This window comes from Aptenodytes patagonicus, chromosome 5 (assembly GCF_965638725.1).
Source record: "Aptenodytes patagonicus chromosome 5, bAptPat1.pri.cur, whole genome shotgun sequence".
NCBI lineage: Eukaryota > Metazoa > Chordata > Aves > Sphenisciformes > Spheniscidae > Aptenodytes > Aptenodytes patagonicus.
In genome coordinates this window covers 10847557-10874786 of record NC_134953.1, presented here as the reverse complement: position 1 = coordinate 10874786, position 27230 = coordinate 10847557, and the positions used below count along the sequence as shown (strand labels likewise).

General features: G+C 51.0%; 1 protein-coding gene across 9 annotated transcripts in view; it reads left to right on the top strand.

Annotated features, from left to right (window-relative positions):
• PAX2 (paired box 2) overlaps positions 1-27230 on the top strand; it is a 98290-nt gene that overhangs the window by 9187 nt on the left and 61873 nt on the right. For 3 of the 9 annotated variants that reach the window (XM_076338620.1, XM_076338623.1, XM_076338627.1), the window contains exons 1-3: positions 3316-4132; positions 7878-8046; positions 9331-9528. In XM_076338620.1, the coding sequence (XP_076194735.1) occupies positions 4090-4132; positions 7878-8046; positions 9331-9528 (410 nt within the window). In that variant the 5' untranslated portion in view covers positions 3316-4089. Of the gene's footprint in view, positions 1-3314; positions 4133-7877; positions 8047-9330; positions 9529-27230 lie in introns of those variants that run through there. The other 6 variants (XM_076338624.1, XM_076338625.1, XM_076338621.1 and 3 more) reach the window with 4 other exon arrangements.

Genomic DNA, 27230 nt, shown 5'->3' with positions numbered 1-27230 from the left:
AGGGGGACAGGGAAAAAAGCACCCAGGGCTGGTGAAGTGGGAATAGGTTGTGGAGATGCGTGCGGAGCCGTGGGAGTGGGAAGAGGCCCGGGGTCTCGGCCTCGCCCGGTCCCGCAGGGCACACGGCCGTGCCCGGGGCCGCGGGGACAGGCCGGTATTTTTAATCTGGGCAGAGAGAAATTGTTCGGTGGATTTAAATGTTGACAAAGCAATTCTTCCAGGAAGTCTGGTGTGGGAAGGGGCACCAGGTGATATTGTGGTATGTGTGGTGGGGGAAGGGGACAGCGAGCGGGGACCTTTTTCCTTCTTCTTTTCTCTTCGTTTCTCTTTTCTTTTCTCTTTTCTTTTCTTCTTCCTTTTCTTTTTCCTTCCTCCTTTCCTTTCCTTTCCTTTCCTTTCCTTTCCTTTCCTTTCCTTTCCTTTCCTTTCCTTTCCTTTCCTTTCCTTTCCTTTCCTTTCCTTTCCTTTCCTTTCCCCTTTCCTTTCCTTTCCTCTTTCCTTTCCTTTCCTTTCCTTTCCTTTCCTTTCCTTTCCTTTCCTTTCCTTTCCTTTCCTTTCCTTTCCTTTCCTTTCCTTTCCTTTCCTTTCCTCTTTCCTTTCCTTTCCCCTTTCCTTTCCTTTCCCCTTTCCTTTCCTTTCCTCTTCTTCCTTCCCTTTCTTTCCCGAGAAAGCGGTCTTGTTCTACCAGGCTCGGGGCTCCCCCGTTTACACGGGTTACCTCCGCGCTGTGGGACTCAGGCTTCGTCTCGCAGAGCGCTCACGTTGTGTATTTCTCGAGTCTCTTATTCCTGCCTTTCTCCTGACTGAGATGGGGAAACAGCAACACGGAGTAAGGAAACTACGGCAAAATACATTCTCGGGAGGAGATCTGGGGTCCGCCGGCTCCCCCCCGCCCCGGCCCACCACCAAGCTGTTATCCCCTCACCGTACAATCAACAGTTATAACGGCCCAGAGCATCTCTGTGAGAGACAAAATGAACTCCCCAAGTGTTAACGACGGCACAGGGCGGGAGGCGATGAGGAAGTTCTCTGAAAGCAGAGGCCCGGGGGATGGGGCGGTTAGGTGAGGCAGATACAGCGCCGGAGGATGCACCCTTCTACCCGGCATTGCTGGGGGCTCCTACCCTCCCCTCCCGGCCTCTGCCTTCGGGCTCGGCGGTATGCCCGAGCCCGGCCCGAAGGGCGCGGGGCGATCGGGGCTGGTTGGGGTGGAAGGGAGGGAGGGAGGGGGAGCTGCTGGAAGACGAGAAGCGACCTAGACCGCTCGGCGGAGGGAGAGTGATAAAAGGGCCGTTTCCAGCCACAGACAGCGCGGGGGCAGCTGGGCGGCGGAGGGGTTAACGGCAGCGGCGGTCGGCGCGCTCCCAGCCCGCCGCGAAGAGGAGATGTTGTTGCTGGGGGGTGTTAATAGCCACCGGGCCCGCGCCGCCCCGCCGGCAGGTGCGTGCGCGGGGCCGGGGCCGGGGCCGGGGCCGGGGCCGGGGATCGCGGCGGCCCCGCTGCCGGCCCGCGCCCGCCGCCGCCGCCGCCGCCGCCGCCGCCGCCCCTTCCCCGCGCCCGCCGCGCCGCCAAGCCGACCGGAGGGCGCCATCTAGGGGCCGCGGCGGGGAGCGCCGCCGCCGCCCCGCACCTGCGCCCGGTCGCCGCCGCCCGGCCGCCCCCTCCGCCCCCCGCGCGGGGGGCGGCCCCGCCGCGGGCCGTGGACCCGGCTGCCGGGGTCGGGGGGGGGAGCGGCTGATAAAGGGAGCCCGCGGGTGGGCGGCGGGCCCCGTGGGCCGGGCGCGGGTGGGCGAGCTGCGGCCGGCGGGGCAGAGCCGGGTGCCGCGGCGGCGAGGGGGGCACCCCGGCCCGGCCCGGCCCGGCCCGGCCCGGCGGCTGGGGCTGCCCGCGGGGCGCAGCGGCCGCCCGCAAACTTGGCGCCCGGCGGGAGTTCCCCGGGCGGGGCGGAGAGGCGCCTTCTCCGGCCGGTGGGCAGCGAACGCCGCTCCTGACCGGGCAGCGGAGAGCCCCCACTCCCGTGGAAAATTCACCCTGCGTGGGGGGGCTGGCAGGGGCTGGCGCTTGCGTTCCGGCTGTGCCCGCCGCGCCTCTCCGCAGCGCAGCCCGGGAGCTGAGCGCTGCCTTACGTTACATTTAACCGTCGGTGGTGTCAAAACCAAAAAAATTATTTTTTTTCAAATCATCCTTTTTGCACACAAGGGGAAGAGAGAGGGGAGTGTGGGGAGAGAAAGATAAAACATCAGCTGAAGTGCCAAAATGATTTATGAGACAGTGGAAAATATTTCATAAAGATCTCTCAGAGATTCCTTACTTAAACCAGTTAGAAAACAAAGGGGCTGTTTCGTGATAAATAAGCAGAGGGACGGGGAAGGATGAAGGAGGAAAAGAGGAGGAGAAGAAAGTACATTTCAGGTGATGACAAACTCGCAGTCTGAAAATCGAAATTGAGCTCACAGCAATTTCCACCTTGTCTTTTTACCCTAAGAAGGCGTTTCTCCTTGCTCCCTGCTGCTCTGCTAGGTCAAAGCCACGTCTGTTTTAGCCGTAGACTTATTTGTGAAATAATTCTTAAATCCCACTCTAGCATTAAAAAAAGAAAAAAGCAGCAGAGATGTGGGAAGTGGGAAGCTGCATTTGCTGTTATTTTCCCAAATGCGCGTGAGGGGAAACTTCGCAATGACTGAAATGGGCCCAAGCTATTGGTTCAAAGAGGCGCAAGAAGCGCCTTCTTTTTCTTTCTTTCTCTCTTTCCCTCTTTCTCCCTTTCTCTCTTTCTCTCTCTCTTTCTCTCGGTCTCACTAGCTCCCATTTATTTTTCTTTCTTTTTCTTCTTTACGTCTTTCGATCTCTCTCTTCTCTCTCTCTCCCCCCCCCTTCCCCCTTCCCTTTCTCTCTCTCCCTCACCTCCTTTCTCCCCTTCTCTCCCCGTCCGCCTCCCACTCCAAGCCGCACACCACGGAAGCCTTCACGTGTATCGAATCCCCCTCTCCCGTTTCACCCCGAGTAAAGTCTCCGGTAAAAAAAGAGCGGGGCGTGAGAAGGGAGACGAAACTACCGAGCCGTGCGTGCCTGCCTGTGTCAAATAAGGGAGTTGGGGATCCAGAGCCGCAAGTGACAACAAAGCGGGGCTCAAGTCCCTTCCCGCGGGCCGGGCAGGGGCGCCGCCGCCCCGCACACGCGTGGCCCGGGGCGCTCCGGCGCGCGCGGCCGGGGCTCCCCCGCCGCCGGGTCCCGAAGGCGGCGGCCCCCCCGCGCCGAGCGCCGCCGGCCCGGCCCTCCTCTCCTCTCCTCTCCTCTCTCCTCTCCTCTCCCCTCTCCTCTCCTCTCCTCTCCTGGCCGCGCTCGGCTCGGCGCGCTGGCGAATCAGAGAGTGTCGGAATCTATTGCCTTTGTCTGACAAGTCATCCATCTCCGGGGAGGCGGGCGGGGGGCTGAGGGCGCTGCGGCTTTTAGAGAGACACACACCGGGAGCGGAGGCTCCAGTCTCCGGCCCCGGCTCCTCGCAAGCACTTCCCACCTCGGGCGAAAGTCCGCCGGGCGCCGGATCCTCCGCCCGGCCGAGAGGAGGGGGCGCGCCCGCCCGCCGCTCGCAGCTTTCCCGGGGATTGCTACTCCGCTTTGAACTTAAATGAACTAGCCCCGGACCGCGGGAGGAGGAGGAGGAGGAGGAGGAGGGAGAGCCGCGTCCTCCTGCGCCTTCTGCCGCCTGGCCGCCGGCCGCACCTCGCTCCGGCACCCCCTCCCCGCCGCCGGGGATGCTCTGAGCCCTCCCAGCCATGACACCCACCTGCCCCCCGGCGCCGCCAGCCCCTCGCTCCCACGGACTCTGCTGACTCCGCCGGCCCCGCCGCCCCGGCCCCCCAGAGCCGGCGCAGCCCTCCCGCCCCCCGGAAAGTACTTCGCTCCCCGCTCCGCCGGGCAGGGGGGCCAGCGCATCCCGCCGCTCCCCTCCTCTCCTCTCCTTGTGTGTTTTTTTTTTTGTTTTGGTTTGTTTTTTTGTTATTTTTTTTTCTCCCCTAAGTCTTGAAGTTGAGTTTTAGAGGCGACACGGCGGCTTCAGCCGATTTCTTCCCCTTCCTTTGCCTCCCCATGGATATGCACTGCAAGGCAGACCCCTTCTCAGCAATGCACCGTGAGTACTGGAGCCCGGCTCCTTCCGCTGCTCTCCCTCTTTCTCATCCCTCCATTCCTCCTTCCCCAACCATTCTTCCTCACCTGATCCTCCTCCAGGTCCATCCTTTCACCGCCAGCCTCTCCTCCCCTGGCCGAACCCGGGCTTAGAGAGGCGTCCAAAAGGCAGGACGGGCACCGCCGGCCCCGGCGGCAGAGCGAGGGTCCCGGGCAGCCCCGGGCCCGGGGGGAGCAGGGCTCCGCGCCGGCGGCGGGGCGGGGGCCAGGACCCCCAGCCCGGGGGGGGGCAGGGGGCTGCGTGCCGTGCGTGTGCGAAAGAAAACACACACCCCCCGAACCAGGTCTTTCCTCCGCGAAGGCACTTTCCCCGTCGCCCCGCGGACCGCACGAGTTCATCGCGACTCGTGTCGGCCTCCCGGGCCGGACCCCTTCCCTGTCCCTGCCCCGCCGGGCCGGGGCTTCCCGCAGCCCTGCGTGGCTCTACACCCACGGTTTCCCCCGCGATCTGTTGCCGTTTGCTTTGATTTCGGATTTCAGTGGCAGAGAGAGGGGAGACGCCAGTTTCAAATTAATGGCGGGTTGGTCGGCGGCTGTTCCGTGCTTCGTTTTGGTTCGGTTTGGCGAAAGGTTGGACTGCGGGAAAAATAGGACAATTGTATGGGGAGGAGATCTGGCGGCTTCGGAGGCTCCCAAGAAGTCACGGTCCCTCCTGGTTTATTTACCAGATCCCCGGTGTGCATTTTAAATGCATTCCTGGCACAGAGGAAAGTGCGTTCGTGATGTATTTTCACTTTAAAGAACGCCTCTATAAGAGGGGGACGAAGGAAAGCGGAAAGACCCCTTTGCCAGGGACTGCAACAAGGCATTTTCAGGGATTTTAATTTCACCGCACGGAGGGAAAATAATTCCGAGATTTAAATTAAAGAAAGAAATACAAATAGAAAGCCGAGGCTGAGAGCATCTTGAGTCAGGAAATGAATAATTAAGAGCAATTTGTAACTTTTGACACCGAAACTTTTGAGGACACGCCCTGCCCGCCGCATAAAAACAAACCGAAAAGATATAAAATGGAAAGGCTTGAAGTTTAAAAAAATCCCGATTTCGCCGTGAGAAGGAAGGCGCAGAAACACAAACCCGTGATCAGATCCCCCAAGGTGGATGTCGGTAACTGTCTTCCTGTTTCTAAATCAGTGATTTCCAGGATACATTGCTTAAAATGTAGGGTTTGATTTTCGAAGACCTTTGGGAGAAAACAGTCCGTGCATTAGACGTTATTTTTAGTTTTCAGCGGTGCGACCTGCTTTCAGGCGCGATGGCAGTAATTCTGCCTCCGGTACGATCCGGAACGTGCAGGCAGCCGAAAGAGGCATTTCGCCGTCTCTGATTTTTAAAAAACTCCAATGAGATTCGTGAACAATTCTGGCTTCCGATTTAAAAAAAAAAAAGAAAGAAAGAAAGAAAGAAAGAAAAATCACCATTTGATTTGTTCCCTAAAATGTATTTCTAGTTCTACAGACCTAGATATTAGTAACCAATTAAAATACACAGGGGCGCGGGCTCCTGACACACACACACGCAGAAACAGCAAAACACGATCCGTAGGAAAGCGGTACGGCTGGCCGGGTACGTGCATGCACGGACGCCGGCACTCACACGCAGCTAAATACGCGTAAATATCTTACTGCTCTGATAGGAATTACCTTAGAAAAGCACAGGGCAGAGCAAAACAAACTCGTGTGAAAATTATCCGGGCTGCAATAATTTGAATTATTAATTTTTTAATCTTTTTTGCATCTGTTGCCTTTTAATACTTTGTAATGCGAGTTATAAAGGGTGCTTTGAATTATTTATCGTGGAGTTGCCGAGGAAATTGCTGTCTTGTAACTTTAGAGGCAACATGTGCAGAAGGGCTTCTGAACAAATGAAGAAAACACACAGCAGCATATACCCGCGGGTTTTAGTGGGGAAAGATAAATATCCCCCCCTTCCCCTCGGAAACCCTAAATACGTTTTAAGAAAGACTAACAAAAGAATGCAACAACTAAACCCGGCTCACCGGGGAAGGGACGGGGAAGCCAGCCGGCGCCCTGGCCGAGGCGGCTGGGAGGGGATACGTGGAGGTGTTACTGAAGGGGTGGGGGAGATGGAAAAAACTCTATTTGTGCGAAAGGACTTGGATCGATCGCAGGGCAATGAGAGTTTCCACTAAGTTCAGAGCCAATAAGTCAGTGTCAGAAGCAGGGGAGAAAAAAACCTCAGCGAAAATACAAACAGATCATTTTTCAGCAAACTGCAAAACGAACTAAGATCTCCTGGCGAGGAAGATACAGGAGGTTAGGGTTGTGTGAAAGGAAAGCTTTAATACAGTGTGAACTCCACAGCTATATCAGCTGGATATTCCGGAGATAGAGACACCCAGGTAGCAGCGCCAGCGAAGCCGCACCGCCTGCGAGTGTGCATCTCCCCGGGCAAAGGCGAACTGCTCCCGTCTCTAATGCAGACCACCCCAGGTGCAGGCGGCTCACAACCGCCTGTCTTGCCGAGTCCCCAAAGGAGGTGTTTCCCTTTATTCCCGTCACTCCGTTCCTCCTGCCCGTGCTTAGCAGGTGCATGCTTATTTTCTCCCCAAGTTATTTCTCGAAATGGAGAAAGATCGGGAAAAAAGCGATCCTAGCAGTCCTATCCGAGACAGAGCGGGTTTTTGCCTGGAAAGGGAGAACAGAGGAAAACGGAGCATTTTAAATTCTCCCCGAATTAGACTGGGGGTCGAGGGGGAAGACGGAACCGTGCGAGTCTGTTAGATTTTTTTTTTTTTTAACTGGAGGATTTTTCCTTTAAAGATCGAAAGCTGAGGAGAGAGAGGGTCTGTCTGCAAACGAACACCGGCCGCGGGACACAAAATATTTTCTTTCTCTCTCCCTCCCTCTCCCTACATTTCTTTCCCTTTCTCTTTTTCTCTCTGAATCCCTTCAACCCTCATCCGAAAATAACGGGAGAGGACGCGTTGCATGGGGGACATGCCGCGGGGTGAGGGAGGGAGGGGTTCGCGAGCAACTGTAATTAACAATGTGATAGAAAATCGTGGAAAGAAAATGAAAGGAGAGAGGAAAAGCCCAAGAGTAGAGGGAAGGGGGACTGCGGCAGGGTCTGCCCGTAGCCGCTAAGCAGCTGAGCTCCGGAGTTTGGGAGAGCACCTCTCCCCAACTCTTGGGAGAGGAGCCGGAGCGGGCACTGCCTCCATCCTCGCCCCACCACAATGGCCCTGAGAAGCCGCCGCTCCGGCGTCCCGGGCGGGGACCGCGGGCGGGAGAGGTGCTCTCCGGCCCAGGGAGGGGAGACGGCGTACGGGGGGGACAGTCCCCGGCTAGCCTCCGGCTCGAGAAAATTCACACTGCCTTCTCCTTCCTTCCCATCTTTCCCCCTCTCTCTTTCTTTTTTCCTTTCTCTTTTCTTTCTTTCTCTCTTTCACGCTCTTTTTCCTCTTTCTTTCCTTTCTGTATCTTTCTCTCGTTAGCTTTCTTTCTCTTTCTTTCCCCCTGTTTTTTCCTCTTTCTTGCTCTTTCTCCCTTTTTCTCTTCTTCTCTCTCCCCCCCACGTCTTGTTCCCCCCTCTCGACTCCCCACCATCACCTCCATCCATCTGTAGTGACTGGAGATTTTGCAGTACCGGTGGCGAAGAATCCACGACTAACGGTGTGTCTCTGGTGTGCGTGGGTTGTTGTGTTTTTTTTATTTCTCTTTCCCCAGCAGGGCACGGGGGTGTGAACCAGCTCGGGGGGGTGTTTGTGAACGGCAGGCCCCTACCTGACGTGGTGAGACAAAGGATAGTGGAGCTGGCTCACCAGGGGGTGCGACCCTGTGACATTTCCAGGCAGCTGCGGGTCAGCCACGGTTGTGTCAGCAAGATCCTGGGCAGGTAAGGAAAGAGGCAGCTCCTTCCTCTCCCCTGGGACGGCACTGGCGCATCCCTTCCCCGCTCCGGTGTGACCTCCCGCCCTTCCCGCGGCGCCGGGCTCTCCCCGCCACCTCCCCGAGCGGCCCCGGCACCTCCGCGCCGTGGGAGCCCGCGGCTGAGCAGGGCCCCCTCCTCCAGCCGGGAAGGACGTGCTCCCCCCCCCCCCCCGGCGGTGTTTGGAAACTCTTGGGAAGACAAACAATTTGCGAGGGGTGGGCGGGAGGACGGGAAAGAGAAGGGGCGGGGGGGGGGACACGGACGGGGGGCGAAACGAAGGAACGACAAAAAACCCAAAACAACAACAACAACAAAAATCCCCCAACTCACAACAATCCGTGAGCGGCCTTAGCAAATACACGGGGAAATAAATAAACAACGGGGCAAATAAATAAACACCGGCGGTAAGCGATCGCCGCCAAATGTGGTGTGAAATATCGCCAGAGGCAAGCCGGGGGGAGCCGGCGCCCCCGGGCCCGGCCGCTCGGGTGCGGAGCGGTGTCGGCAGAGCCCCGGGCGCCTGTGCGTGTGCCGTGCCCCCCGCGAAGGACGGGTCAGAGCCGCTGCCGCGAGCAGAGCTAACGGCCTGCGGGGAGACGGGCCGGAGCTGCCCCGTACGAGCTCCCGCTTCCGAGGGACCCGGGGCGGGAATAAACCGCGCTCCCGCACCCACAGCCCTGCCAGCGCCCCGGGCGCGGCGGGCGGAGCGCGCCGGCGGGGAGAAGCCGGCCGGGAGAGCCGGGGGCGGGGGTGTGTGTGTGTGAGCCCGGCACTGCCCGCTCCCCGCGCCCCCCCCCCCCCGGCCGCCCGGCCCGGCCCGGCGGTCGACGGGCTTCGCCTCCGGCCGGCCGCATCGGGGCGAGGGTTTCTGTTTCGTTCCCCGATCCCCGGGCCTGGAACGAGTGTGTGGCGTGTAAGGCGGGGGAAGGGGGAGGCAGCGAAGAGCCCAGCGCCCCTCGCTTCTCACACACACAAAAAAAAAAAGGGGGGGGGGAGGAGAAAAAAAAAATAGAGCGGGAGCGAGCCCTGGAGATGAGAAGGGACTCCGCCAGCCCCAGCCACCGGCGGCCCGGCGCCCCGCGGAGCCGCGCCATGCGGCACCCGAGCCGCCGCGGCCCGACGCCGCGCACCGGCGGGCCGAAGCCGAGGTGGGGCGCGGGGCCGGGGGCCGCTCCGAGGGGCAGCCGGGTGCTCGGGGACGGCGGGGCTGTTCCGGGCACGGCAGGTCACTGACCGTCCTTTGTGCAGGTATTACGAGACGGGAAGCATCAAGCCCGGCGTGATCGGCGGCTCCAAACCCAAAGTGGCGACCCCCAAAGTAGTGGATAAAATCGCCGAGTACAAGAGACAAAACCCGACAATGTTCGCCTGGGAGATCCGGGACAGGCTACTGGCCGAGGGCATCTGCGACAACGACACGGTCCCCAGCGTCTCCTCCATAAACAGGTAAGAGCAACCCCGCGGCCCTGCTCGCGGCCCAATCGCCTCTTTACGGCCCCACAAACCCCCCCTCAACAGCGCGGACGGCCCAATCCTTCCTCCGTCAGGTTAGATCCAGCCTGCTCCAGCCCCCCGCCCGCAGCGGGACCCCTGGGCATGGCCCGCCAGCCCCCGGCCTCGGCCCAGCGGGCGCTCCCCGGCCCCGCCGTGGCCAGTCCCGGGCAGTGGGGCCGGAGGCGGCTGCCCCGCCCCGGGCCCGGGCAGCGGGGGAGCGGGTCTGCCCCGGGACTCGCTGCTGCACGCCGCAGGGCTGCAGCTTGCTCCTGCCGCCTGGCCCGGGGCGGGCAGCGCTGCTGCGAGAGCAGACGAGCTCCCCGCCGAGCAGCCCGGCGGTGCCGCAAGGTTTGGGGGCTGTTCGAGCTGGCGGGGCGACGGGCGGCGGAGCCGGGTTTTCCCCTGTCCCTCCAACACCCCTCCCGGGGTGTAAATGACGGCCGGCTTTGCCAGGGTATTAGGGCTCTGAGCCGAAAAGCTGCCGTTATCAGCTGCCAAGCCGGGCTCACGGCCCCGAGCCGCCGAGTGCTGGAGGAAGGCTTCCCTTGCACCCGCTCCCCCCGGCTCGCTCCTCATCGCTAGCCCGAGGGAACGGCTAAACTTGCGAGGCGGTCCCTTCCCCCGGCCCGGGAGCGCTGCTGCCTGCGGTCCCTGCGGCTCCCGGCTCGGGCTGATCCCTGCCCTGGCAGGAGGCTGGGAAGCGGCGGGACCGATTCAGCGCCAGCGAACAATTCCCCCCCCCCCCCCCCCCATCTCCTCCCCCGGCTGCTAGGGTGCGACTTCTGTTGGTGGAGGGACTCGGATTTGGTCTCAGGTTTGAGGTGACAAAAATAACCATATGACAGGCAAAAAAAAAAAAAAGGATCGATGCGGGAGAAAAAGGCCGGTGATAGACGTAATCGAGTCCTAGCACACTGCGAAGCGCTCGGCTCTTCACGTGCCCGCACGCTGAAACGCGACGTACATCGGATCTTCACACTCGGGCAACACACAACACTCTTACGCACGCAGGAAAAGTAATTACGGTGTTTTCGTGCAATGTATGTACAGATACCTTGACCATATGCCCACCAGAAATGCAACCTCTAGAAACAAGAGTAACACGGGGATATTTGCGAAGGGTACATACATAGGCACGAAACACCTCACCGACAGAGTAAGAATACACGAAATTTTGCACGCAATCCCAAATATACTCAAATAAACGTATACAGGGTATACGTAAATATGCACGCAGGCTTTTGTAGTGTCTGCATAGATAAAAACGCACAAGTCAGTATATTGGCCCTTTTGATATATAACAGGTTTAGCCAGATTTTTTTTTAAAAAACCTGGTGTATTTATAGCAAGGGAAGCAAAAAATAAATAGCAGGGAAAACACAGTGGTATTTTTTGTCTTGCGCTTTCCATGGCAGATTTATCAAAATATGTCTAATAACTCAGACTGTGTATTTCTAAATCTGGCATCCTATATAAATGGGTTTTAATATTTTGCAAATGATATGGAATTATCCCAAATCATCTTGAAAACAGCAGGTAGAATTAGCTAGTAGAATGTACCTTGGCTAAGAAAGATTCCCTCAGACACACTGACTCTGTAATATACTGCTAGGCTACCCTAGGAAATTATCCCTGTGTGTGCCATCTGTATTAAAATGGTTATTAAGTTATGAACAGGGTAACATAATACTGATCGGCTAATTATACACCCTCCTAAAAAACCTCCAGGTCTCTGTTACTCTCTCAGTCAGGTATTGAAATAATAACAGTTTGACATTCAGACACCTTACAAAGGCAGCTGCGGAAGGACAGCCAGCTATCCCTGGGAGGAATTAAGCTGGTGGTGCAGAAGTCCAGGGGAACGGCTGTGGGCTCTTTGGAGGAATAGCATGTACGGACCCGACACACATGTATACTTGGGCTAGCTGAAGGGATGTTGGCATCCAGACGTCACTGAAGTCTCAGCCTTATGGCGGCTGGACCCGACGCCTCGTGTCCGGGTTGCGATGTCCCGGGCAGAAGGCTGAGCGCCGGGTTTTGCTCCCACCTTTGCTACCAGTTGGCCGCGGGGCTTTAGGGGTTTTGTACCTCAGTTTCCCCACCCTGGAAATGAAAACTGATCCTTCTCAGAAGGAGGTGGGAACAGCTGCCAGTTAGATTGCGCTTAGAAAATGCTTTGAGAAAGACAAGTGCTTTGTAGCTGCTAAGTATTATTTTATTAAAGAGGCTCAGCTGTGACCCACCATGTTTGGTTCATACTGCGATGGCATTTGAGTGTGTAGTCACCAAGGCACAAGAGCATTTTGGCTTCGTATGATTAAGTCTTTCCCCATTCCTTCTAAAAATTCAGGCCCAGCGTCCCACTGTTCACCCCACTCACGCTCTCCAAAACTCACATCTGTGAGGAAGTGAGCCCATCATATCACAGGACATAAAATTTGCAAGTCTGTGCTAGGCAAGAGCAGGACAGCGAACTGGGAAAAAACTGCAGCGGAATAGGAAATGGCGAGTATATAAGGGCCCAATACCGCTGCCGCGGAGAGTAGCGTGAGCTTCATCACTCCAGTGATTTTTGTGACTCCAGCTCACAGAAGTCACAAAACACAAAGAGGGGACTGAGTTCACAATTTAAATATACATTCTTCTCTCTCCCATTGTCAAAATACACATACAGAATTGGGTCGATCCTTTGTAACAGCACATCCCTTACCTGCGGTACGATCACAAATTGGAGTTAATCTAACACTCCGACTCTCTGAGCAGCTTCAGATAGATGACAATTTTAAAAACCAACCTTCTAGAAAGATCTGTCTTCTTATTTTCACAAAATATGGAGTTTCCAAAGCAAAATCTGCATTGGCCTAGTGTCCAGAACTGTTAGAGCTACATCCATGAGCGGTTTAACATCTTGAGACAATAAGTGAGGCATTTACAGAAATAGAAGTTACCTATGTCCCCAGATAGACTGTGAATACTGCACTTCAAAATGGAGATCTCCTTGTACGTGGAAGAAAATTACTTTTGGTTATTATAAGATTTTCTGAAAATGTATTAATTACATTTTATTTTCTTTCTTTCTGGGGATTAGTCTAACATTAACAAAGGCCTTCGGGTGAGAGACTACAAAACAACGCAGTTTCAATTCCATTTTTAAAGTCTCCCTAAAACATTTTAAAAATCTATTTTCCCGTAATTATTTTTTGTGATACATGAATTCTACGTGCCTACATTGCACTGATCTGTCAGTATTGCACTGAGAATATCAGGACGCATTTGGGACGACATGTAATTCAGTATTGAGATTTATCAGAAACTTGTTCATACCAAACTCACGCAGATAAAGGCTAGATACAAACTCTGTGAAAAACATGACTTAACTACACTGTCAAGATTCAGGAAAAAAATTTAAGTCTTCTGCTATGCGGTAGTTTTCCTTTCATTACGGCAAAAAAGTCTAGAGAGTATACTAGTTAATAAGCAAAGCGCACCAGAACTGACAGGATCGAGGCAGACCAGTTATCTCTGCGCTGGGAGCTTTCCTGTTCCCGCTTCACACATTAGGTGCTATACAGTATAAACCTGTTGTGTATGTGTAGGATACAGGCATATATACACATACGTATATGTACACATGCATATATGTAAACGCACACACACATATACACAGTGCATGTAATTGAGAAGGAGGCAAGCGACAGAAGCTCTTAATTCTTTGGTAAGCAATTAATGCTTACTTTAAATGGCTTGAGCACCTTGCTTCTTGAGCACCCTGCCAGCCCGAACTTTTCCACCTACCATATGACTATAAACGGGTTATCTTCGGTCACTTCGGGTTAGGATATTTCAACTGGATTTAGGCACTGCTGTAAGCCTTGCGGCGGTCTCCTAAGTATGAACTTGGAGGCAGATGTTAATGAGAATTTTCCCTTTGTTTTGCGGCATGTACGGTTAGCCTAAGAACACAGGTTTCATGAGATAATAATCACCCCAGAAAAACCTTTTGAATTAGACGGTGTACTTTAGTAGGAACAGGACGGAGCATGTCACGGACACACGTTCACAGTTAGGCAGCAAGTGATGCAATGGACACTGTAGTTTAAGCATTATTTCCTGCTTCTTTTAAATTAATGAATTCCTTACAGGTCCAGAAAGGCAAAGCAAAACAACCCTCCCACAATTTGTCCCTCTATCCCTGCTCTCCTGCGGCTGGGTTCAGTACTAGGGACTCCCAGTTAGTCCTTATCCAAGGAATGCCGAAGCCAAAGCGTTACGGAGTTCAGTCAGCCTTCTGGATACACTTTGGACCCTGAGTTCCTGAGAGTAGACCTAACTAATACCCCATGGCAGAGAATAGAGCTTAGCGGATATATTACCTCAGTCAAGCCGTTAGATGTTTTTTCAGTCTTCTCTTAGGTATTGGGTATACGTTAATTTCTAGTGGTAAGCGCTTGGTTTGGGGAGATGTTTCCTGTTTCATTAGGTAACAATTGGCTAATGATTCCTAGTTAAAGTCTCCAATACCGATGTGCTTTTTAAAAATACATACGGAAAGACACACACACTGATTCAGGTTATAATGACCAGTGAAATATACCTGTACACTGAAATATTATTGAGCATGTGGCCAATTCCAGTGGCCATGGGCAGCCCTGTAGTTTAGAGCAAAGGATGGCCTTTTAGGAGATCAGATTTCTCTTACCAGTCCTGCCTTTAACTTTCTGGTTGATCTTGGGCATGTCACACGGACTCCTTATGAGGCTGCTTTGCCATCTGTAAAATGAAAATAACAGTATTTAGCTACCTTTGTAAAACTCAGTGTGACCTTTCACTAAAAATGCCCATGGAGTTCAACACGTAACGAGAAAAGGTTCAGAACTGGAGCTAGGCTGTTTTACATCAGCTGAGGCTTTAGCCCACGCAAGGGAGACAGAATTGAACAGAATCTCTATTGAGGTAAACGTAACGTCTCAAGACAAACAATCGAGTCTGGCAAAAGGCGGGCGTATTAGGGCAGGGGCTGTCTCATATGCGGAAGAAATCAATGTTATGCAAACAGAGCTTTCTGAGTCACTCTCGCTAGCCTCGCTTGAGAATTTCCCCAAAGGACACCGTGCCTAGAGTCACTGGTGAATCTCTCCCTGTCTTTCCCACCGAGCAAATCTGGAATTCTTGGAGGACAGGTAACGAGTCTAGGGCGAAGATGGAAGAGTACAGAGTATCTCTAATGGCAGCTTGTTCATAGCGACCAAAAGTAGTGACGACTGCATGGTCTGCAGTGAACACGGGGTGAATTGCACAGTTTTAACCGGCAAGCGTGTGTGTCACAAGCCTGTCACCGGCATCAGTATTTAGTAGCCACATGTGAGTTTTCTCAATAGAGAGGCCAAGGATTAGACTGGCCACGTAGACTGGATTAGCCTCTGACTGACAATGGGTTGGTGCAAAGCAAGGGTGAAGAAAACTTGTCCGAGAGTACCCAACAGAGTTTACGAGGTCTCATAATCTGGCACTTCTTAGCGCACACAGAAGAAACTTGGGATCCTAGCAGGGATCCTCTCACTTAGCTGATGAGTCTAAGGATTCCATGCAATTTCCTGCATCAGGGGACGCTCTCAAGGTAGAAGACTTCTACTGCCAGTTGCTTTCAGCTGAGCAAAAAATGCGGTCAGGTCACACAGGGCTTCATTACAAGCAATATACTCCTTTAAATTCAGATTCTTTTCCATCAGACACAAACCTGGGATTATCTTCTTTTTATCATTGCAAATAAAGGACAGGCTCATAAAGCAGAGGTTACAGACAATATTACCGGAGCTGAAAGAGCAAATGAATGCTCACAGCATTTCTCTTTGTCTTATTCCTCATATCTGGCCACTGGAAGGTTGTATGGTGAGAACTACAATAAGCTAGCCACATTTTTTCTAATTTTCATATTGCAGAGATATTAGCTCAACAGAGGCAGTTAGCAAGTAAAATTGGTTGTGCCTGGGAAGTTTTGAGCTCCCTGTTCTGTGAACCCTGAAGCTCAGAACCACATCGGTCTCTTTATCACCCAAAAATCCCAGCCCTTCCTTTTTGTATAGATGTACAGAAAGCTTGATTTTTGTTGGAAGTTAAACATTTTCAAGCTTTTGCATCTAGTGAATGATTGCTGCATTCTGCCATAGAGGTAGCTGCATTTCAGTGCTGGGTGAATGAGTCTTACGGAGCTAACCCTCATTTACCAGAATCACTATTATGTGAAAAACTCATTTGACTTTGGGAGAAAAGAGGAGAAAATATAAGTGGCTTGGCCAAGCAATGACGAAGTGGTGAGAACAATATAGTGATCTGAAGGGCACAGTCCCTCCAACAGGAAAGGAATTATTCACGTTTAAACAAAGCAGCATAGCCAGGAATGAAGGGAGGGAAATAAGAAAGGAAATATTTAAATGGTAGCAGAAGGAATCTCCTGATAGGGAGGTCCATTAAGTTGTGGAATTGCATCCCACAGGAATTCCTGATTTCTTGGAATATATGTAACTAGATGGTATTCATAACAAGCAAACATACAACAAGAAATAATCTTGGCGTTGGCTAAAGAGATAGATAATGCTCTAGCAGGCCAGCTGGACCCTTTATGATATGATGACATGACGCATACAAAACAAAGTTGTGTTTTCAGCAGTATATCAAATATCCCCAAAAACCCATCTCTGATTCTAAAGCCCGTTCAAAAAAAAGATTTCCATATTACTTGAATAAAAAGATATGACTTCAGTTGAACAAGGCTGAGCTTCACTTAGATTAACTTGCCATGGTCTTTAATTAAGGCATGTTGAAATTCAAACGGAGTTTAGGCTTGCTACTTACAATCAGCAAAATATTTAGGGATCCCACTTTTGGGGAAGTTCTCTATAAATGGAAAGGTAGAGGCTTTCAAAAGAATTTGTCATTGGCCCGACATCCGTGCAGCTAACTAGGGCTTTAGGAAATCCCATCTGTGTGGAGATGGCTCTGATGATGATTACGACTCCTGAAAGCATCAGAAAGGTTTGAGTTTTTCTCCCAAACGATCATTCTTTAAACTGAGAGCTAACGGGAATGAGGATTTTTCCCCTGTAATCCCAATTAATCTACTGAAGCCTATACACGCATGGCCGTATTTACCAGTCCTAACTGTTTAAAAATGCCAAGGCAGAGCCTAAATCGTGCGATCGGCATAAAAATCATGAGTACTTGTAATACAATTTGGGTTTGTTTTTACTTGTTTTCTCTTTTCTACCCTAAATTTTTAAAGGGATTTGGATATCTGACTCCCATTAAATGACTTTAAAAACACCTTAACAATGCAGTCCTCTGAGACTTCAGAGAGCCGACAGGCCCTTTTCAAGCCCCCACAAGCACTGGAAACACACTTTATTAAATGAGAACTGAAATTCTCATGCTATCACTTGACTAGAGGAGCTGGAAAACCCAAAACAAACACCGTTAGGCTTGTGATGAAATACTAGACAGTATGATATGCAGCACTAGCCTCCAATTTTCTCTAGTGCCAGTAACTGAGAGCTGATTTTGTAGCACTTACATGGCTATCTACCCAACTGAAAATCACAAATCTAATCACTTGGTTTCCAAACTCCTCAGAGTGCACTTACAAATATTCATTTCCAATCAATTTGCACCTGCTAATATTTCTCAATGCTCACATGTGATGACAGAGTCAGAAGCAATGCCGGTGCTTACTATTTCTATTGCAATAGCATAAAGAGGCTCTGTGCATAGATCACAGCCCATTGTCCAAAACAGGCACAGCGTAAATAGGAAGTTCTTTCGAGAGGTTCTTTTAGAAAATCGGCACATACACATGTCTTTCTTTACACCATCCTCTTAGCTTCTACCAGGTTCATAATTCAGACAGTCCTCAAGGTTTCAGGGGTCCTGAAACAAACATCTTTGTTATAGGAAATGAGCTATCTGGCCAGGGCTCACCCACCAAGCCCAAGTCTAGGGTAAAAGGCAGAGCAAAACTGGAAAGCCCTCTTCTTCGGGCTCATATCTGACAAGACAGAGGCTGAACACTAGCTAGACTGCGACAGCCTCCCCCCTCTTCCCTGATAAGTAGGCATATAAATAAATAAATAAACGGCATCCTAACTGCACTGAGAACTCAGTAAAACAATCACATCAAATATGAGGAGGTATAAATCTCATGTCTGCACAGGTAACCCACTCAATTGCTTTTATTATGGCTCAGCCTGACTCCATTTATTACCATCCGTGGCCTGGGTGAAGGATGTTTGCATGGAGGGTGGTCTCCTGGTGAAATTCTATCCCTGGAGCAGTGACAATCAGCCCATACAGAGGTGGATTTTGGTGGGGAGACCAAAGGCAGATCCATCTGTCTGCATGAAAACCAATCAATAACCCTGTAACTAGACCCCTTGTCGCTGGGAAATGGACAACACAGCAGTTCAATCCTGGAGCCATAGGAGAGGAATAGCTGTGGTTGGGGTGTGAAGAATGACAGGATGTATCCATGAAGTGTTTGAGACATGTGGACAGAATATGTCTGTCCATATAGACGTTGAGGAGGAGTGATGGGATAGGAGGAGCACAGAGGGTATATTTTTATATATAGTAGGCAAATTTGAAAGGTTGATGTCTTCAGAGGTGGGTATGGGGAAGGAAAAAGCAGAGATATACTGTGGTTTTTTATAGGACATTTATATGGGGACTGTGAGTGCAATGCAGATAGGTACCTTTGGGGAAATGCGCCTGCTGGTTGGATACTACATGTGAGCATATCGGGATATGGCAGGGAACATGTATCTCTGGGCAGGCACGTAGACGGTGATACAAAATGCTGGTAGGCTAAAGGAAGCATATGCGGGAGTTCGATGTGGTCAGGGAAGGATATTCCTTTGTCCTCTGTCTGGCTTGGGATTTATGCGTGTACCAGTTTTGACAGAGAGGAGAAAGAGCGATGTGCCAAAAGCCTGAGCTAACGGACTGTGAGTCCACAGATTCGCTTCCCAGAAAATGCTACGTATGAAACATTTATCCAAACCTCACTGTTAAATCAGGAAGGGAGATTCTGGTGGCTTGTCTCTGCCTGTATGAAAAATAGAAGTAGGACATTTCTTGCTGCTGTCATCCCCTAGCTCTGCAGTTCCTGTAGCATTTCTAAAATCTGCACAGCATATTGTTCCCCAGGCTTCTAGCAACTCCCCCAACACACGCGCACATGCACGCACGCACAGATATGCTGGAGTTTGCCTCTATTCGTTGTTCTCTCCTGGGGGCCAATGTAGTTTTTATCCCTTTGGCTCCATTTTGAACAGTTCCTCTTCCTTCCAAGGTAAGCACCCTCCCCTCTTTGCAGGGTCCAAGGCACAGGGTTAAACTTCCATCTCTGGCTGGGAGGCAAATTGCATCAAAAATAGCTATCAGCTCTGCTCAAAACGCCCATGACTGTATTTCAGTTGAGAGGGGTGGTATCCATGTTTTGCAAGTCAGATTGATGTCTGTTTGTTAATTTATAAAAGGAAAAGCAGAGACTGCGACCAGATGACAAAGTCACAAAAGAAACCATCACATATCCATCAGACAGGGTGCCCTGCACCACCTCAAGTTTCAGGGTAGTTTGGATGGTTCTGGCAACAATAACAGTACCCATTTCTTTGGTCAGGGAGGGTTAATATCCCAGCCCTTTGATTCCCGGAACTAGCCCTCATTTTCTTCAAGCTGGGCTGAAATATGAGGGCAAACTCATTACCCCACTGCACATTTTCAAGCTCTCACTTTAAAATTGCAGTAGAGTCTTTGGGTACTAACATTTGGACGCTTCTTAAAGGCACTTTAAGGCCTTTCAACATACTCATGTTTCTCTAAAAAATCTTTTAAGAACAATTTTTGGTCATCTGCCTTTAAAAAGAAAGACCACAGCACAATGTAGCTATGTAATAGTGCCTGCTGTTAATATTTGCCTAAATTTAGGCCCTTTCTTGGTTGTTTAGACTTTCAAGCTTGAAAAATTATACATTTATACATAAATTATACATACACAAAAATACATATACGTTTATTTATAAAATCAATAGGGAAGGGAGGAGATGTAGAAGAGAAGAGGAAAGGAAGGAATAATATTTCTGAGGAAAAGGAGATCATGTTTGCATACTGAGTGCATAGGGGAAGTGTATTATTTCTGGGATGTGCTACGTACAAATGGGCCAAGGCTGTGCAAGCAGAGGCAAGTGGAAAATGAATAATGACACAAATGCCCTCTCTCTATGGAACAAACAGAAAATTTAGAGTTTTAAAGAGACAACGTTTGTGGTGCTGTCTCTGGCAGACAGCCAGCCACAACACGAAGCTTCCAGAGCGGGTGGAGACAACAGCTGGGTGGGGTTGGGGGAGGAAAGGGCAGGAGATAAGGATGGAGTGAAAGGCTAAGGCAGATTTGACTTGGATAGTGTCAAAACCAGACCTGCTGTGGTTTTACAGAAGGCAGTCTTGGCCACTGTGCCAAACAAGATGCAGAGAGTCATCCAGTATTGACATCCAGCTCCCTTATGAGGCTTTAACAATTTCAGACTACATGTGTGCCTGAGTTGCTCAGGGTTCTGTGCATATGGAGGCAGCAAGGACGGGGACAGACTAAGTGTATCTGGCTGTGTGCGGGTTCTCGTGAGGTGCACAAGTTGGAAAGCAGGGAGGAACTGCGTGGGTGAGTTTGTACACTTGCACATGAGACAGCATGTGTAAATTTGTAGAAAGATGACTGCCACGATTCTAACTCCCTTTTACAGATTACATGAATTTTTGCGACCCGCAAATATTTAAAGAAAAGTACATGCCTATGGGTGACCCCCCCTATGGGTCTTGGTGCCCAGCGGGCAAAACTGGCAGAGCTGGTGGCATGGGCAGGCATGAAATGGAAGGGAGTGTGGCCCATTTCAGGTGGATGTGTATGCAAGGAAATGCCCCTGGCACAGTGAAAGGCAGGGGATAAAGTGATCCTGGGGAATACAGTCTTTAGAAGGGTGCAAGAGGAGGGTGGCCGGCTCTGTAAACGAAGCCTTTGTACTGCTTGGAGCACCACCTTTCCAAAATGAAAGCACCTTCTGCACCTTTTGAATGTGCTCCCGGATCATTCTGTGCACAGTGAAGTAATTTGAGCATGGAAACCCGGGTGCATTTGTGCAGATAGACTGCTGAGTCTCTATTGTTCCACCAGACAATCTTCCCTGTAATGGATATTTGGGCGAGACATGCCCTATACCCCATGACATGTGTACGAGGAGGAGCATGGGCATATCACTAGGACAACATGTCCAGCTGGGAGTATAGACTTATAGCAAGTAGGCATTACTGGCCTGTGTAAGAACTAAGAATAGTCTTATCCATGGAAACAACGTTGTTAACTCTGCAGTTACATGCAGGGAGTCACAGGGGCGAGCAAAGGCACAGGAATACACGTCTTGGGAAGCCTGTCTAGTTTTGTGGGGCTCTGCACAGGATTCTGTGTGACTGCTTCCCGATGGCAAGGCAGTCGTGTGAACGCACCGATGAACTGTGGCTGTGAACAGATGCATGGAGGGGTCCTAGCAGTGCTCATATCTTTATCAGCAGCTCTTTTGGGTAGACCTGGGGATAAGGTGCTATGGCAGCCATACCACCAATGTGCTGAGGAGAGTGCAGCTGGTGAGATGGGCAGCGTCAGTAACACAAACATGTGTGTGAGTATGCGTACGACAGAGTGGTATCTGCTGAGATGTGTGAACACAGAAGGCGTATGGCAGGGCGGGTACACATATACATGGAGATGCCACGTACAAATGTGGGGACATGTGCCTGTTGGGGGTACCTAGTGCATCTGAGGGAATGAGGGGTGTACTTGGCATGATATATTTGTCAGGGAGTGGATGTCTGCTAGTTCATCTGATACATGATGCAAGAAGGGGATACCTGGGGATAGTGGGGGCAGAGTAGGTTACGCTAAAGGAGATATTTCTTTATATATATAAGAATTTATATATTCTTTATATATAGCCATAGTTTAATGCACTGGACTCTGCCCTCCTCTCCGCTCCCCTCCCCTCCCACTCTTCTCCTCATTACCCAGGTTATCTTGTTTGGGTTAAGAGGCCAATTTCAACAGACTATAATTGAAGAGTGAAGAGAATCTGATAAGATAAGGAAGGGACATCATTCCTCAAGGGATCAATAGAGGTTTCATGTTCCTCCTTCCCCTGCTGTGTCCCTAACATGCTAACACTCTGTGTCCATGGGCCTGGTTTATTTGCTCCGCTTGTCTGCAAGCCTGGAAAGGAAACGTGGGAGTAGGGGGGCTGTAGTCCCCATCTGTCACACAGCCAGGGCAGGGGAGGGGGCATAAGGAAGGGACAACGGGGACACTGGTGGCGATATGGTCCCCTCTGGGAGCCAGGAGGAGGCAGGGAGGTGACAAGCCTGATGCTCTCCTGGCTGTGGCAGGGGCACTGGCTCACAGGGGAGGTGTTCACCTTTGGCCTTTTATCTCGGCGTTGTGCTCTGCAAGGGAAGGATATCGATAATTTGTCTAGATTTAGACTTGCTTTTCCTAGTGTCCCCGCGCAGACAAGCTCAAAGCTTTTTATAAGCACTCACGGAGCGACCTCTCAGGGCCCCTCAGGGTGAGGAAGGTATAATTACCCCTACCACAAGGAGGGCTGGTAGCTGCTCCTGATTAGGTTTGTGCTAGGATCTGAGGTTCGGGCTTGACAGCCCCAGTATCTCACAAGCCATTCTTAGCAGTTTTTTTGACCAAACCAGCATGAGAGGATCCCCTTAAGAAACGCGGAGCTGCCTCAGCAGTTAATACAGGTCCTTTCTCGGCGGGGCTGCCAGGGCTTCCATGCTGCACAGGCAGAGTTTGTTCCACTCCTGCCTCATGCCCCTTGGCAGGACGATGCGTATCTCACACAAGCAATGTGAGATCCATACAAACCTGTGCGGCAGGGATCAGCGCTGCCTGGCATGCGCAGGCAGCCGGGGCAGTGCAAAGAAGTCCCTCTGGGAGGCCCAGCCTCTCGCATCAGGCGAGCGCTGCGGGCGCTCCCCTGTCCCCGCGGCCGGCGTGGGGATGCTCGGGCACGGGGAGATGAGCTGAGGGGTCAGCACAGTGCAGGATCCAATCCAGATCCCATACAACAGGGCTGGGCAAGTTTCTGGAGAGCTCGAGACACAGAGGGGTCTGGGGCTGAGATTTCTTCTTCCAGCTGATTTCTCTTTTATTTTTAACACCCAGAGAAACAGACACTGAGAGCAAGTCAGTCATGCAGTGAGCATGTGGCAGAGTTGGGAATACAACCCAGATCCCCTGACTCCCAACCTCAGGCTTTAACCACTAGACCATGCTTCCCTCTAAGCCACCTTGAACTTTCCTCAGTGAGGATGGGAGCTACTAAGCCTCTGTGGGCTGCAGTTTACCGAGCTGTCAGGAGTGTGCTCACTGGACCGCCTCACCAGAGACAGCCTTCCTCACGCACACTAAAAAAGTTGAAAAGAAATTCATTTCATGGCCGGTGGTTGCTTAAAAAAGGCGATTCCAGCATATGTATGTGATAAATGTTAACTGTGCATTAATCGCATTAAAGAGGACCCTATAAACTTTTCATTTCTAATTAAATTCTGGCCGGTGATTCTGGCGAAGCCAGCACACTCCGGGCCTTTGTTTATGTGGAAAATTAAAATGCAAATACAATGGAATTTATTTCCATTACTAGAGTGATATGCTGGGCTCTTCTGTTTAACAGCCTCCAATTATTTTCAAACAGGCCTCTCTCTCTCTCTCTCTCCCTTCCTCACTCCCTCATTTTTTCCCTCCCCTTATTACCCTGATGCTGCTACCCCAGTTTGAGGGGTGGGAGCTGGTAAAGCAGTGGGTGAGCTAAGGATGGTGTCATCTGTTCAAGGTCAAATGCAGGCAGGAATACAGAGGAGGAAGGGGGAAAAAGTGGGATAGCACAAAGAAGGAGGCAGTGAAAGTAACAAGGCTTGAGCTAATGCAAGGAGGAGTAAGAAGTTACCTGTTAGCGACCTCACTGAAAAATACAAGCTAAATTCACTGACTTGCTAAGTCCCAGCCATATAGATGACCTGACTGAGAGAGGTCACGGGTCTTTCCCTGATGGGATATTTTGGTGAGAGGGTACAGCTGAGACCTTTCTCTGGAAGTTTTCTGGCTCTTTCACAGCCTTCTTCATAGGCTTTGTCTGGATGTGACTGCTGCTGGGCCAAATCCTGATGGCTGAGGAAGCACAGAACAGGCCCAATGCCAGACACATTGCCTGCGCAGAGCAAATAAATCCACGAGGCAATGACACATAATCATCAGCTGAAAAATAACCGAACTCTCTTGTTCATTTCCAAGGGACTAAATGTGGCTACACTGTCTTAGGGCATTAGCGCACAATATCCACGCAAGTCAGAAGCCATTGCACAAACCCAGAGATTCATTGTACGTTTAAAATTTCTTAGCACATATATTTACTGCTAAATGCTGCTGACATAGAATCCCATTCTTTCTTACATATATAAGAGACCCAGGTCAGTTCAGACATGGGAACATCGTCAGGCAGTCACACACAGATCAGAGGCATCTGCTAACTGACACGGATGCCCTTCTATGCGTTAATATAGAAAGTCACACAAGAAGACCCTTGCAAAGGCAAGTGTGCGCTTCGCTGTAGATGTATGCAGTCATTTATAGATCCCTTCACAGACTCAGTCAAATCTATTTGAAACTGCACAGTACAGTCTTGCATATATTTGTGAAGAAAACTAGGATATGGAGACTCATCCAAAACCATAACTGAAAAGTCTTAGCAAAACCCCTGAGTGCACCAGAAGGCGCACACGCATGTAAACATGTTCACGTAGCCTGAGCAATTCGCTGACACACACACACACAGTTATTCACAAGTAAGTGGCCACAGACCTTGAAGCGTGTGGCTGAGAACCAGCCAGACGTGCCACCCCGTGTGTCACACACACGCGAGCGGCACACCTTTGGCACGCCCCGCTGGCAGGGAGAGCTCGGGAGCCAAAGGGATATTCTTTTAGCGCATGTGAGCATCTTAAGGAATCACCTAGTGTAAATGATCCTGCCCCAGCCGAGACAGGGAAACAGGAGAAGGACACATTCACTTACAACACTGAAAAGAGGCCATTACCCAGTCAAACAACCCAATCCCTGACATCATTATTGAATACACAGGAGCCCTGAAATGCACACTAACTCAATCACAGAGACACACGATTACAAAATAATACTGATGGAATCAATGAGACAGACACGCGGTCATACAAAGCGCACCCACCCTGGTGTTAATACACAATAACAGCCGCCCAACAAGCGAATACAAAACAGCCATTCACCACCACAATGGCAAAACACAGGGCCCGCATTCTTAAAGGAGACTTGAAAACTCTGGCAACAAAACCCACCCTTGCCAAAGGGGGCTTAGAGTGAAACTTAGGGTGTGGGCAAAATCTGGCTGTTGTCAGCCTAGCGAGTAGAATCATAGAATCATTATTTATCAGTAAAAGCCTCGGCGAGGAGCGTGCAGAGCACGCTGTCCTAGTGAGGCTGGTGGACCCCCAGGGCACTCAGGACCATGCAGGATTGCACCCACAGCCATCGAAATAGACTGATCCAGTGAAGTGACACCTTTGCTCAATGACCAAAAGCATCATGGGGTCACTCTTAACACAAGCAGGGGTGCATGACATTCAAGACTCACCACAACACAAGCCAACATAAGGAAGCAAAACCCACTGAATATCAGAGGTGCAATGCGTCCACGCTATGAACGGATGCAAACGCTGTTCAGCACCCAAAGCCACAGAACCATCTCACAGACGTGCCTCCGCAAAACAGCCCAATCCTCTTCCTAAACCACGGCAGCACACCCAAATCTATCACAGCACTAGTGTGTTTGCCCTTCAGAGAGGAAAAAAGTGCCCACGTAAAACATGCTCATAATGCAACAAATAATCGACCTTCCTTGTGCCTCGCAGACTGTGCCAGAGCATGCTAACCCAAGCGCTTAACGCAAGGCCTGAACAGCCAACTTTTGCGAATCCTGCGTGATTTTCTTGGGAGGGAGACAGGGGAACCGGACCCTAAGTCCTTTCCCTGGCACAGCAGGCATCGGCTCGTACCAGGTTGTGTGCACAAGAACATGCCGTTATTGAAAATGCCAGCAAGGCCGGGGGAAGACTGCTATCGGTTGTGTGTGCCTGCGTGCATTGTGTCTACAGGAATTCCCCTTCCTCTACCGAGTGCCGCTGCTTGTAGCCATTAAAAAGCCCAGGTCCTCATGCTGGGTGTTCAGTGAGTATTGATTCAGTCTGCAAGCAATTTTAATATTTCTTCAGGGACTTTCCAGCAACAGCACAAGTCATTAATTCACCCTCCCAAATTGCTTATTCAATAGCAGGAACATGGCTCCTGAATAAAGTCCCAGAATTTATGTGACTCACATGAGTCAGGAGGTCAAACAACTGTTATGGAGCGAAGTTAAAAATCCAAATAAAATATTGACACTTTTTTGGGGAGTGGGAGGAGGGGGAAGGGGGGAAGGGAAAGAAAAGGTATTTAAAATAGGGTTTTGTTGCAATGCCCCCAGGATAAAGAATGGAAAGAGATTGAAGACAAGTTGGAGTTTGTAAAATCAATGGGATTTATTGCATATCCGCTTGGCATTTAATAACTCCTTCCTTTCCACCTCCCCCTGCTCTGTATGTACACGGGGGAGATAAACTCTTCAAAAAACCTACAAATAGCCAGCCACAAAGTACGCAGATGGACACCCAAACACCAACACACGAAGGCAGGCACGTGCAGGGATGAGTATTACTGTAAGGCAGTGGCATAGCATCAGAAGATCCTCTCGGGACCCAGGGTCTTGACTGAGCTAGACAGAGGCCATCACATATGGCATTACATATGCCCACGTAGTAGCAGACAGTCTATGTCCACAGTCTTTGTAAAAAAAAGATGGGAGGGGAAACTGAGGCACAGAGTGAATTAAAAGAGCCTGCTTAGTCGCAGAGCCCATCAGCAGGGCAGCTGGATCAGGATCCAGGTCTCCCGACGCCCACTTAGTGTTTTTGCTGCTGAAGGATGCTGCCTTTTACGGGAATGAAAGCACACACAGTGACTGAGATCGGACCAGAGGAAGGCATGCATCTCACAGGAGGGACACACAAACCACACAAGAAGAAATGCATCCACAGACACCACGCAAGCCCATCCGTATGCAGACAGATGCACACACAGATACAAATACATACGTGCTTTTACTGAGCTCATTGCAATTCAGAAAGCACCGCAGCCAGATTACACACAGAAGTAGAAACGTACCTGCAGACAGACATACATGCAAACGAGCGTGCGTGCAAATACACAAGCACGTACACGCACACACTGATGCAGCCGTGTAGCCTCGTACAGCTGTATATCCACACCGACAAAGTCACGCAAATTGATGTGTTGCTACAAACCTAGATTTTACTTACAGTGGTATCTTTTTAGCTAGCTGCACATAAATGGATGCCCCACACACACTCAAATGCGTTCTGCACAAGCATATTAATATATAAGACTGTCTCCTTATTATATTATA